Source organism: Lynx canadensis, chromosome B2, assembly GCF_007474595.2.
Source record: "Lynx canadensis isolate LIC74 chromosome B2, mLynCan4.pri.v2, whole genome shotgun sequence".
In the NCBI taxonomy this organism is placed as follows: domain Eukaryota; kingdom Metazoa; phylum Chordata; class Mammalia; order Carnivora; family Felidae; genus Lynx; species Lynx canadensis.
In genome coordinates this window covers 17540606-17554165 of record NC_044307.1, presented here as the reverse complement: position 1 = coordinate 17554165, position 13560 = coordinate 17540606, and the positions used below count along the sequence as shown (strand labels likewise).

General features: G+C 39.1%; 1 protein-coding gene across 1 annotated transcript in view; it reads left to right on the top strand.

Moving 5' to 3' along the window:
- SYCP2L (synaptonemal complex protein 2 like) overlaps positions 1 to 13560 on the top strand; it is a 101293-nt gene that overhangs the window by 71584 nt on the left and 16149 nt on the right. The window contains exons 18-22 of the mRNA XM_032593331.1: positions 5950 to 6097; positions 6718 to 6767; positions 9123 to 9252; positions 10258 to 10331; positions 10620 to 10689. Of these exons, the coding sequence (XP_032449222.1) occupies positions 5950 to 6097; positions 6718 to 6767; positions 9123 to 9252; positions 10258 to 10331; positions 10620 to 10689 (472 nt within the window). The remainder of the gene's footprint in view (positions 1 to 5949; positions 6098 to 6717; positions 6768 to 9122; positions 9253 to 10257; positions 10332 to 10619; positions 10690 to 13560) is intronic.

Sequence of the window (13560 nt, the reverse complement as noted above, 5' to 3'; positions counted from 1 at the left end):
CTCAAGAAATCGTTGCTGGCAAGGTCCAACGTCATTTAAGTTTTTCTCTGTTAGGAGGTTTATTGTTTCAATGATTATGTTTCAGTCTTGGATCTATTTTGAGTTTCTTTTTGTATTTGTAGAAGGTCCAGCTTCATTCTTTTGAATGTGAATTTCTAGGCTTCTGAACACCATTTGTTGAGGAAATTATTCTTTCCCCCGTTGAATAGTTTTGGTATCTTTGTCAAAAAATCATTCGGCCATATGTGAGAAAGTTTTTTTTCTGTGCACTCCCTTCTATTATTGGTCTGTATGTCTGTCTGCGTGGCAGCACTGCAGTGTTGTGACTGTCATTTTGTAGTAAGTTTTGAAATCAGGGAGTGTGATGTATTCAGTTTTGTTCTTGTTTTCCAAGACTTTTTTTTTTTTCTTTTTTTTTTTTTTTTTTTTTTTTGCATTTCGGAGTTCTTTGGGGTATCATATGACAATTAGGATGGGCTCTCTTCTTTCTGAAAAAATTAGGATTTCTATAAGGATCGTATTGAATTTGTAGAATGCTTTGTGTAGTGTTGGCATCTTAATAATATTGTATTCTAATCCATGAACATAGGATATCTTTCCATTTTCACCTCCTTGAGTCTATGCCTAAATAATTTGTTTTTGATGCTGTTGTAAATGGAATTATTTTCTTAATTTCCTTTGCAGATTGTTCTTTATTGGTGTATAGAAACACAACTGACGTCTCTGTGTTCATTTTGTATCCTGCAACTTTGTGGAAATTATTTTTTTTATGTTGATTATTATTTTTGAGAGACAGAGACAGACATAGCACAAGTGGGGGAGGGGCAAAGAGCGAGGGAGACACGGAATCTGAAGCAGGCTCCAGGCTCGAAGCTGTGAGCACAGAGCCAGCCAGACATGGCACTCAAACTCACAAATCATGAAATCATGACCTGAACTGAAGTCAGATGCTTAACCAACTGAGCCACCCAAGAAGCGAGCCCCTGGTGGAAATTAATTATTAAAGGACTAATAAGTAAATGTAACAAAATTGAAGCATACAAGATTGATATAAAAAATCAAGTTTCTTTCTGTATGCTACCAACAATCAAATTTTTTAGCATCACCATTTACAATAGTATTAAAAATGACATAGATAAGGATTAATTTGGCAAAAGATTTACAAGACTTTTACACTGAAGAGTACAAGGTATTGCTAAGAGCTATTAAGGAAGATCTGAATAAATGGAGAGAGATAACTCTCTCTCATCATGGGATGGCAGCCTGAATGTTGATAAGATGCCAATTTTTCTCAAATTGATCTCTAATAGGTTTCATACAAACCCAGTTCAAATCCCAGCAGAGATTTGTGTTTTTGTTTTTAGAAATTGGCAAGGTATTTTTAGATTTCAGATGGCAATTTAAATTTTTTTTTTCAACGTTTATTTATTTTTGGGACAGAGAGAGACAGAGCATGAACGGGGGAGGGGCAGAGAGAGAGGGAGACACAGAATCGGAAACAGGCTCCAGGCTCTGAGCCATCAGCCCAGAGCCTGACGCGGGGCTCGAACTCACGGACCGCGAGATCGTGACCTGGCTGAAGTCGGACGCTTAACCGACTGCGCCACCCAGGCGCCCCTCAGATGGCAATTTAAAGAACCTGTAACTCCCAGAACAAATTTCAAAAAGAAATACAAAGTGACATGTATTTCAAGACTTTGTATAAAGCTAACAGTAATCAAGAGAGTATGTTGTTGCCATAAAGGTAGATAAGTGGAACAGAGCGAGAAGTCTTCTTATGCCTATATGGACAACTGCCATGTGACAAAAATGCAAAGACAATTTAGTGGAGAAATCACTTTTTCCAACAAATGGTGCTAGAACCATTGACTCTCTGTATATGCAACAAGATCGATGGTATTTGGTCTTTACATTCCAACACACACACACACACACACACACACACACACACACACACAAATAACAAAATCAATCATAAATCCGAATGTAAAAACCTAACTGAAAGAAAGCATAAGAAAACATCTTTGTGACCTTCCATTAGGCAAAGATTTTTTAGATATAACACCAAAGTGCGGGCCATAAAAAAACAAATTGACAAATTGAACTTAATCAAAATTTAAAACTTTCAAAAAAAATTTAGGAGAATGAAGGGAGCGGATACACACTTGCAGAAAAAATTGGTAAAACCTGTACTTATTAAAGGACTTGTACCCAAAATATGTTAAGTACTCTCAAAATTCAATAACAAAACTACAACCCGGTAAAAATATAGGCAAAAGATTTGAACAGCCACTTCAGTAAGGAAGATCTACAGATGATAGATAAGTACTTGTTCAATGTCATTAGCTATTAGGGAAATCTAGATTAAAATTATGAGATACTAGCACACATGTAGTACAGTGATTAAAATGAGAAATACAGACTATACCAAGTGTTGGTGAGGATGAAGAACAACTGGAACTGTATACACCGCTGGTAGTTTTTTAAAATGTTAAATATGTACGTGTCTTACAGTCTCGCTTCTCCACTCCTAGCCATCTACCTGAGAGAAGGAACAGCATATGTCCACACAAATGAGTGTTTAGAGCAGCTTTATTTGTAATTATCCTGAACTGGAAACAACCCAAATGCCCATCAACAGATGAGTGCATAAACAGATTTTAGTATATCCATATGACAGACTACTACTCAGAAATAAAAAGAAATAAAAAGTTGATACACACAACTGAATAATCTCCAAATAATCATGCCAAATGAAAGAAGCCAGACAAAAAAGAGTACACGTTGTATGATTCCATGCATATAAGATACTAGAAAATGCAAACTAATTTATAGAGGCAGAAAGTGCGTTAGCTTTTTCGTTTGTCTTTGATTTTGGTTTTCATTATGACAAAAACACTTAGCATGAGTTCTACCATCTTGACACATTTTTAAGTGCAGAGCACAGTATTGTTAACTGTAGGCACAGTGTGAAACAATGGATCTCTAAAACATCCTGCGTCTTACACAACGTTATACCTGTTGAAAAATAACTCCATATTTCTATCTCCAGCTCCTTTCAATAACCTCTCTATTGTTTCTATTGTTTGACTATTTTAGATATCGGATATCTAAAATATCAGATATGTAGATATCACGTTAGATATTCTAGAAGTAGAAGCATGCTCTATTTGTCCTTTTGCGGCTGGCTTATTTTATCAAAATGCCTTCCAAGTTTATCCATGTTGTTACACATTTCAGGATTTTCTTTTAATGCGGAATAGTATTCGTGTGTGTCTGTCTGTAAGTAATGTATATAACACCACATTTTATCCATATTGTCTCCATAACTTGACTATTGTAAGTAATACGTAAATGAATATGGGATTGCCAGTATCTCGTCAAGCTCTTGATTTTAATTCTTTTGGGTGTATACCCGGAAATACAATTGCTGGATCATACGATAGTTCTACTTTTAATTTTTTGAGGAATTTCTATATTGTTTTCCATGGTGGCTATACCATTTTACACTCCTACAAACAATTTGTAAGTGTTCCAATTTCTCCGCATTTTCACCAACACTTGTTATCTTTTGGGTGTGGTTGTTTTTTTTTAAATCATAGCATATATCCAATAAGGAGTTAATTACCAAAATACCTAAGGAACTCCTACAACTCAATAGCCATAAAATCAGCCCAATTTAAAAAGCGGGCAAAGGACTTGAATAGACACTTCTCCGAAGGCCATAAGTGGCCAGCAGGTATATGAGAAATTGCTCAATATTCACTAATTATTGGGAAGAGCTTTCTTGTTAAGCTTCCTTGTTGATTCTAAGGAAGAGCCAGGCAGGAAATGCCATTCTGCAGCATTGCCACACCTCCCTGCTTCCCTGCTGGTTTTAACTTGGCCTTCCCAGTTCTCTGTATGCCCGGCAGAGAAGAGTCCAACAAAGATTCCTTTGCTTTAAAGAACCAGTTGTTGTCTGGTAGAGAATCTATAGAAATGGGTTATAAGATAAGTCGGTCTGCAGGATTGGGGGTGGGGGGTACCTCCCACGCACTGGGCTCACAATCAGACAAAGGGCACAGAAAGGGGGGAAAATGTCTGGGCTGGGCAGTGAAGGGAGGGAGAAGGCAGTGTTGATACAGTTCTGTTCATCTGACCTATTTTGTTTTAGGGCAGATTCTGCTGCCGAGGGGGAGAGAAAGCCAGAAACAAGGATGTCGGTAATGGAGTAACTTTACTTGTCTTAAGGCAGTTACTTTCAAAATTTCAGTTATCTGCAAGTCTTCTTCAAAATGTGTCCCCGCCCGGGTCCTTTATTATCTCTAATTAAATTGATCTGAAACTTATTATAAAAAAATTATTTCACTTTTAAAACGAAAGTCCGTTCTTGCTTTGTTAAAAAAGATTAAGTAGAAGAAAAGTGTTAAGGACCCTCTAGCACCTGTGATTTATCCTGAATTGAATCAGAAGTGTTGATGAACTGAAAAGAAATTATTTACTGTGAGTCCATAACGTGTTTTTTTCATTCCTATTTGCACCAACTTACACCCTTTCTGTGTGCCTCTCACTTCAGGAAGCACACTGCTCCAAGTCCATGGTCAGTGCATTTTGAAAACTCTATAATGAACATTAAATGAAATTTTTTTAATTGAGATCATGGGCTTTCATCAAGTTAAGTCTCCATCTGGCTTGCTTTTAGCAATGGTCCTCACTCTCTGCTGCTCAGTCTTTGAACTGGAAACACGCTAGGAAAGCTGATGAGACTATTGGAGCCTGGGTCCCTTCCCCCAAAGATTCTGACTTAACTGATCTAGGGTGATGTTTAGGCACTGGAAATTTTTAAAGCTCTCCCACCCCCACGATTGTAACATGCAGCCAAATTTAAGAGCTACTGCTCTAGATTTTTGTTTTGTGAATAACAATACCTTTTTACATAAGCTAAAGAAACTGGCCAAGCCTTGCCGCATGGTTTTTTAATTCTGTGCACGAAATGAAGGAATGCTTGCTCTTGTTTTTTAAAAATTTTTTAATGTTTATTTATTTTTGAGACAGAGTATGAGCAGGGGAGGGGCGGAGAAGGAGACACAGAATCTGAAGCAGGCTCCAGGCTCTGAGCTGTCAACACAGAGCCCGGCCCCGGGGCTTGAACTCACGGACCATGAGATCATGACCTGAGCCGAACTCACGGACCATGAGGTCATGACCTGAGCCGAAGTTCGATGCTTAACCAACTGAGCCACCCAGGCGCCCCAGGCTAGCCTTACTTTCAAAAATACTTTGAGGTTTAAATAGAAATTACTCCCTCGTTTGACTTTAGTTACTCTAAATGACATGCTTGTCATTGCAAAAAGTATTTTTATAAATTCTTCTGTCACTTGCAATAATATTTTGAAGTTAAAAGTGTTGGGATGATATTCAGGTATGTCAGCTTCTGAACAGTCACATATGGTCTCTTCAGTTGCAACTATTTTTTTTTTTCTTTTTTTTTTTAAAACACAGAAACCGGCATTCCAACGTTTATTTATTTTTGGGACAGAGAGAGACAGAGCATGAATGGGGGAGGGGGCAGAGAGAGAGGGAGACACAGAATCGGAAACAGGCTCCAGGCTCTGAGCCATCAGCCCAGAGCCTGACGCGGGGCTCGAACTCACGGACCGCGAGATTGTGACCTGGCTGGAGTCGGACGCTTAACCGACTGTGCCACCCAGGCGCCCCAGTTGCAACTATTTTTGATGAGAGAGGACTCCCATCCCTCACAACAGCAGTTTGGTTGAGAACTGACTGATGAAACCTGTTCTCTTTCTCCCCTCTCCTTACTTCTCTGCCTTTATACTACAGGAGAGCGCAGTCTTCTAGAAGGAGTTACCGGTCTTTTGTCTGACCCTGTAGCGATACGTTTAATTGTACATAAAGGACACTAACACCCTGTGAATAGTGCTCATTTCTCATCTGTGCTTGTGAAAGTTCAATTACAGGAAACACCTCTTCTCAGAGAGTGATCAGGATTCGAGTACTGGGACCAGCGAACGATCTTGGACCAGTAACCAAAAAAGGAAATCCCTAAGACCGTATTCCGGGAGAAAAAAGACGAGAATTAGAAGTAGTGTGAGAAGTGAGTTTGGTCCGTGTCTTCTTTCAAGTCGTTTTTCAAATAAATCAGGCATTTTTCAGTTATGTGACGGAAGGAGGGAGGGTACCAAAGACAAACTGATTACGTGCCCTCCCTTCCCTGCTACGATTACGTTGGAAAGGCCAACATGTACGTCCACGAAACCATACGAGAGAATGTAGAATTGACCGATAATTAAATATGAGCTGCAGATAAATGGAGTAGGAGTTCAGATAAGGATCATCTAACATGAGCTAGAAGAAGGAGCTAGGAGAAGCTTCAAGGAAGAGGCAGGTGGGATTTGAGCTAATCCTTGGGAAAGACCAGCACTCAGAGAGGTGTGCAGAAGAGGAAATGTTTTAAAATGAGGTAAAATTACGAGGACAAATTGACGTGAGGACAGCATCAGAGGTAAGGTCTGGAGCATAAAATTCATGTCGGGGGGTGAGGTCTCAGGAACAAGGTGGATAATAGAAAGGGATCTTAAGAGCTACACATGTGAGCACGCTTCAGGATGTGGGAATCACTTCTAGTATGGGCATGTATAACTGGGAGAGAGGGAGAAATGAATTTTTGTGTGTCTCATAAGCAAACTTCCCTGTTGTACACTTCTTTTCTTTTAGTTTTGCCATTTTCCCCTCCCAGCAGCGGCAGTGACCATGAGAAGGATGAAGTAAGTAAATTTGATCTGGGCTGCCATGTGCCCTGAGGGCATTAGCATGAAACAGTTCAATCTGTTTAGGGTTAAATGTCATTTATTTCTCAAAAAAAAAAAAAAAATCTTCTTTCAGGAATAGGAGAATAACCAGTAGTTTGTTGGTACATAAATCTCTGTCAATAGAAATTGCAAGGTCTTATAAATGGTTATTTAGTGTGAATCTTGGGTAAACAGTTAAGGATCTTTCTTCACTGTTGCCAAATTTGTTGAAAGATGTTTATTACGAATGATGCTAAAATCTGGGCTATCCTGACTTCCTGTAAATATACGCTCTCTGAATTAACACTTTGAAATAAACTTCTTGGTTTAATTCTTCCCTTGGTTTTCAGGTGGCTGACCTGTTATTTCTAAAGCTTTTAATGACTTAAACATTTAAATCTTTGTAAGTGGTTGAAATGACTTCAGGCTTACATAAATATTGAATAAACCCTCAAAGTTTCTGAATTCACTTTGGTTATTCTTGTTTTAAAGTAACATAGTTAAGGGGGCACCCGGGTGGCTCAGTCGGTTAAGCGTCTGACTTCGGCTCAGGTCATGATCTCAGAGCTTGTGAGTTCCAGCCCGTGTCGGGCTCTATGCTGACAGCTTGGAGCCTGAAGCCTGCTTCTGAGTCTGTGTCTCCCTCTCTCTGCTCCTCCCCTCCCTGCCACCCCCCTCACACTCTGTCTCTCTCTCTTTCTTTCTGTCTCTCAAAAATAAACGTTAAAAAAATAACAAAATAACATAGTTAAAAATATTGGACACTGGGGCATGTGGGTGGCTCAGTCAGTGAAGCATCTGGCTTCAGCTCAGGTCATGATCTCGCAGTTCGTGAGTTCAAGCCCCGCGTCGGGCTCTGTGCTGACAGCTCAGAGCCTGGAGCCTGCCTCCGAATCTGTGTCTCCCTCTTTCTCTGCCCCTCCCTCGCTCATGCTCTGTCTCTCTAAGAATAAATAAACGTTAAAAAAAAAAAATTGGACACTAGTGTTGTCCAGAAAAATTCAAAGCCAATTTTTCCTGTTCAAGCTGAATTACTCCTCTAAATAGTTGGTTTTTGTTCTTTGTCAAATGAACTATATAGGCTACACATATAGTGCCAAGTATGTGAGTTTTCTAAGGGGGCGGCTTCTGGGATTCTCAGGGCATCAGCAGCACCCTGCCCACCCGTGCAGAAATATAATGTGCTTAGTACTCCCATCACAGCTAGTTATCTGTCCCCACCTGCCCCCTTCCATCCGCTGTCCTCTGTGAATCTAAGGGACTGTCCTGTTCTATACCGACAAAGATAGTTTATAGTTTAAACCTGTGAGCCAGAGTGAGGACCTAAATATTTGTTTGAATAGTTCAAACTAATAGGAGTTATCCGTTAGCAATAGGCCAAAAGAAAAATTTTAAGTACATACAGCTTTTGTTTGAAATAACCCCAAACACCAAGGCTTTGAGAATCCATACATTTAAGGTCTGCAACTGATAGGAAGTCTGTTTATTTTCCGGCAAGGGCGTTACTGAGTTTGTACAAATATTAGCATCCAAAATTCATTTCTCTGTGTTGGAGTATAAGAGGATAATTTAGGGCAGGAATCAGCAAACTTTTTCTGTGAAGGGTTAGATGTAAATATTGTTAACATTCTAGACACAGAAGATTGTAAATATTTTCTGTGGTGACTATACATCTCTTCCACTGTAGCATGAAAGCAGCCATGAACAATACCTAAAGCAATGGGCGTGTTGCGTTTCAATAAAACTTTATTTATAAGACGTGGTTCTCAAACTGCAGGGATCATCAGAATGACCAAGAAGGCTTGTTTAAATGCAGATTGCTAGGTTCCATCCCATTGTTGCTGAGTAAATAATAGATGGGGCTCTGGAATTTGCATTTCTGTCAAGTTCTGGGGTGCTGCCAATGCTGTGTTCCCTACTTTGAGAACTTTGATTAGACTTATCTTTGAGTTAGAATTATGAATTGATATGACCATGTGCTTCCAATTCTAGGATCTTATGGTCTTAGTGTTTATTTTCAAATGGAGCAAATCCAACACTTAAAGCATTTAATTTTTTTTTTATTTTTTAAGTTTGTTTATATATTTTGAGAGAGAGTGAGTGAGTAAGTGGGGAGACGGGTAAAGAGAGGAGGAGAGAGAGAGAATCCCAAGCAGGCTCCACATTGCCAGCACAGAGCCCAACACGGGGCTTGAACCCACAAACCATGAGATCATGACCCAGGTGCCCCCTTAAATTATGTTAAAAGTTATTAGAAATGTATTGGAATTTCTAAAAACTATTTTGAGGGGTTATGAATGTTAACACTCTTAAAAAGGTACTATATTTTAGGCTAAACTTCTAATACCGCTATGGAAAGATACCTCCAAGCAAAATAATTCCATACCTCCAAAAATTTCTGGAACAATATTTCAGAGTAGTTCTGCCCTTTTAACTCCTGAAGATTCTGCCCAGAAAGCAGGTACCTGATTTTCTGTTGATTTACATAGAAAAAAAACTTACATTTTAGGAAAAATACTTAGAACTAAACAAAAAATTTTTTTGAATATCTGTTAAAAGTACGAATACTATCTTTTCTTTAATTTCCTCATTAGCAAAAAACAGAGGATATTGTTTTAATTTTGCTTTAACATTTGAGATTAGCTTGTGTTCATCTTTAAAGAAGCACGAAAACTCAGGTGATGACTTATAACAGGGATTGGTAGACTTTTTCCGTAAAGAACCAGATAGTAAATTTTTTTTTTTTTTTGCTTTTTGGCCCCTATAGTTTCTGTTGCAACTATTCAACTTGGCAGTTGTAGCCCCAGATGAACCACAGACAAGATGTTAACCAACGGGCATGGCTGTGTTTCCATAAAACTTTATAAAACCAGGTGGTAGACTGGATTTGACTTGAGGGGCCAGAGTTTGCCAACCTTTGTTCCGCTAGGTGTATCTTAACCTCCACTGTATTTTATTAAAAACTATTCACATCTTTTGTAAGGCTAGGGATTTTGGTTTGTTCTGCTTGATCAATTCTGCAGCTTAGCATGTTGCCAAGCACATGATAGCAGTCCGTAAGGACGTGACTGACAACCTCTTAGCTTGGCCGCCACCGGGAGGAAAGGAGTAAGGAAAAGAGAAAAAGAAAAATATACTGTTAGAGAGTAAGAGGAAATAAGGAAGTGGAACTATGAGAGGAGGAAGAAAGGTCACAAACTTGAGGTAGTAGGAGCCTTACCTGTATATTTGGGGCCAGGTGGTGGGCAGCTATGAAAGGGGCTGATTTAGTTGAGGCTCTTGATTTTATCTATAGATCTACAAACCTAATAACCATACATGCCCTGAAAGGTGCAAGTTTTTTTTGTTTGTTTGTTTTCATTTAGTACCATTTTTTGGATGGTCATATTTAATATAGAGACTGAAGTTTATTACCTGACGTTGCTTCTAAGCTTGTTTATTCCCTTGAAACTGTTCTAACACTCAGAACTTCAAAGTCCCCACCCACTGAGCGATCTGTCTTCCTTGGAGCACTCAGAAGTTGAAGAAAATGTATCTAAGGTACTATTTAATTGTTATTCAACTGGTTTTCCAGAACTAATATTATACTTGCATAATGTACTTATTCCTTCTTAAGGGATGATGTAGCACCATTTGTTTCTTATTTTAATAGACATTTATGGCCTTTTTTCCCCTTCCCTTCCCTTCCCTTCCCTTCCCTTCCCTCCCTTCCCTTCCCTTCCCTTCCCTTCCCTTCCCTTCCCTTCCCTTCCCTTCCCTTCCCTTCCCTTCCCTTCCCTTCCCTTCCCTTCCCTTCCCTTCCCTTCCCTTCCCTTCCCCTTTTTTGAGATGGTGGACCAAGAATCGTTGACGAAAAGTACTGGGTTCAAACATAAGCTGCAAAACTTGGAAGACAGAGGTGAGAGAACACTAAAATCTTTGCAGAATAAAGCAAAATTAATGTGCTTTTGACAGGCTGGGCTGTTATTCTAATTGCAGGAGAGAAAAATCACTCTACAGAGTGTTGGAGAGAGCACTGTGATCTGCTTACCTGCTCAAAAAGTGCATGAAGGTCAAGGAGAGACGGGGGCGGGGGGTGGTTTGTTCAGGACCAAGAAGTTTCAAGAAGCATATAGCTTGGGGCCAGCTACCTCTTCTCGAGCCTCAAAGGAGGCCTCAGTGGGGGCACTTTGCTAAGGATCTGGTCCAGGGGTTCTTTCCACTCTCCAGTAAGTTGGTCACTTACAGTTTATGATAAGGTTTTCAGGCAGGCCTGTTCACAGTGCTGTGAATTAGGATAGTACCTAGCCACTCTTGATGATGTTCCTGAATAGTTTTTCTCCTTACATTTTAAATGAGGTATCCGGAAGATTCAAATGGCTATATATTATACGTAGCGTATATTATGTGCGGTATGTCAACACAACAAACATCTGTGAGTCAACATCCAGGTTAAGAAAAAGAACATTACTGTCTCACAATCTTGGTAGGCGCCACCCCAAATCCATCCCTGCCCTTTCCCCCTTCATGGGAGCCCATTAGCCTTAATTTTGTGTTGGATTCCAGTGCTTTTCTTTTTTTTTTCATTTCTACATTGTGATACATATCCTACCTTCAGAAGAGAATGTAAAATATGTGCACAGTTTAAAGAATGGTTCTAAAGCGAACGTGTGTGTAACCACAACCCAGAGCGAGAACTAGAATATTGTCGCTGACCTAGCATCCTTCCACACTGGATCATGTTCTGTTACTTCCCTCCATCCCTTGAAGAGATCATGACAGTCCTGACTTTTGTGAAAAGGTTTCTGTTGCTTTTCTTTATTATTCTTTCTTGGTATGCATCCCTAAATAATATGTAGTGTAGTTTTATCTCACGTAAAATACAAACAAGTGGGGTCATACTGTGTAAATTTCATGTGGCCTGCTTCTGGTCAATATCATTTGTAAAATCTATTCATGCTGATGGGTGTGGGTGAAAGCGTATTCGTTTTCAACGTTTTTATTTATTTTTGGGACAGAGAGAGACAGAGCATGAACGGGGGAGGGGCAGAGAGAGAGAGGGAGACACAGAATCGGAAACAGGCTCCAGGCTCCGAGCCATCAGCCCAGAGCCTGACGCGGGGCTCGAACTCCCGGACCGCAAGATCGTGACCTGGCTGAAGTCGGACGCTTAACCGACTGCGCCACCCAGGCGCCCCAAAAGCGTATTCGTTTTAATCACAGCATAACATTCAGTTATATGAATAGACCATATTTTATCTGTCCTAGGACGGTGGGACATTTGGATTGTTTGCGGTTTGGGTTGTTTATAAATAATGCCACCGTGCAGAATTGCACACGTTTCTCCTGGTACCTATGTGTAAAATGTTCTCTAGGTATAGTTTTAGGAATAGAATTGGTAGACCACAGAGTTTATATATCTTTAACTATTGAAGATGTGCCAAACCGGTTTTCCAAACTGGTTGTATCAATTTGCTTTCTCATCAGCTGTGTACAAGAGTTGTGTTGCTTCATGTTACCCAACCCTTGGGATTTTAAAATTTCTGTGTGTGTTTATGTATGTACACACGTTGAAGTTTTCATTTGAATATCCCCGAATAAGATTAAGTATCATCTTGTATGTTAGCCATTTGAATTTCCTCTTTTGTGTAGTGTCTAAAATGTCTTGCCCACTTGTCTAAAGGATGGTCTTTTTATATCTCTTCCTAGGAACTCTTTGTATGTTGAGGACTTGGTTATAGGTCTTCTAAATGTCTTCTTCCACTATGTGGTTTGCACCTTCTCTTTTTGTGATGCTCTCACTGTAGGTTTTTATGGCTGGTTTTTCGGATAAAGTTTTTAATTTTGATGAATTCTAATTTATTAATCTTTTCTCTATGGTTAGCACTTTTTAGTCTTGAGAAATTCTTCCCTACCAAAAAGTCAAAGATAGTCTCATACATGATTTCCTACATTCTATATTTTTAATGGTGTACATTTCTTATCATTATAGGTGAGTGCCACACATTGTAACATACATTATCACTTTGAAGTATTTTCTATTTTTAAAATTTTTTTCTTTGACCCAAAGATTACCTGGAAATGTATTTCTTTTCTTTTTTTTTTTTAAGTTTATTTATTTTGAGACAGAGAGAGAAAGAATGTACGTGAGCAGGGGAGGGGCAAAGAGAGAGGGAGAGAGAAAATCCTAAGCAGTCTCCATGTTGTCAGTGCAGAGTCTGACTCAGGCTCTAATCATAAACTGTGGGGTCATGACCTGAATTGAAATCAGGAGTCGGATGTTTTAACTGATTGAGCCACCCAGGTGCTCTGGATGTGTATTTCCTGATTCACAATGGTAGGGGATTTTCTTTTAGCTATGATTCTGTTACTCTTTTCTGGTTTGTTTGCCCTGTGGCTAGAGGACACATTGTGGCTAGAGTCTGTATAACTTAATCCTTTGAAATCTTGAGATATACTTTCTGACACAGTATATGTCAACCTTTTTAAAAAGCTAACTTGTTAAGAGAGTATATTTCACAGTTACTGTAATATCTATACAAATGTACATCCATTAAGTCACTTTTCTTAACTATGTTCTTCAAATTTTATATTCTTACTAATTTTTTTCAGTCTAATTGTTCTATCAGTTGAGAGTAGTACGTCAAAACCTCTCATTATGTTTGTGGACTCACCAATTTCTCTTTCTGGTTCTGTTCAATTTTACTTTGTATAAAATATATTTAGGTTCTTATGAATATAAAATGGTATATCCATATAATACTGAAATTTTTATTACAAAGTGACTGCC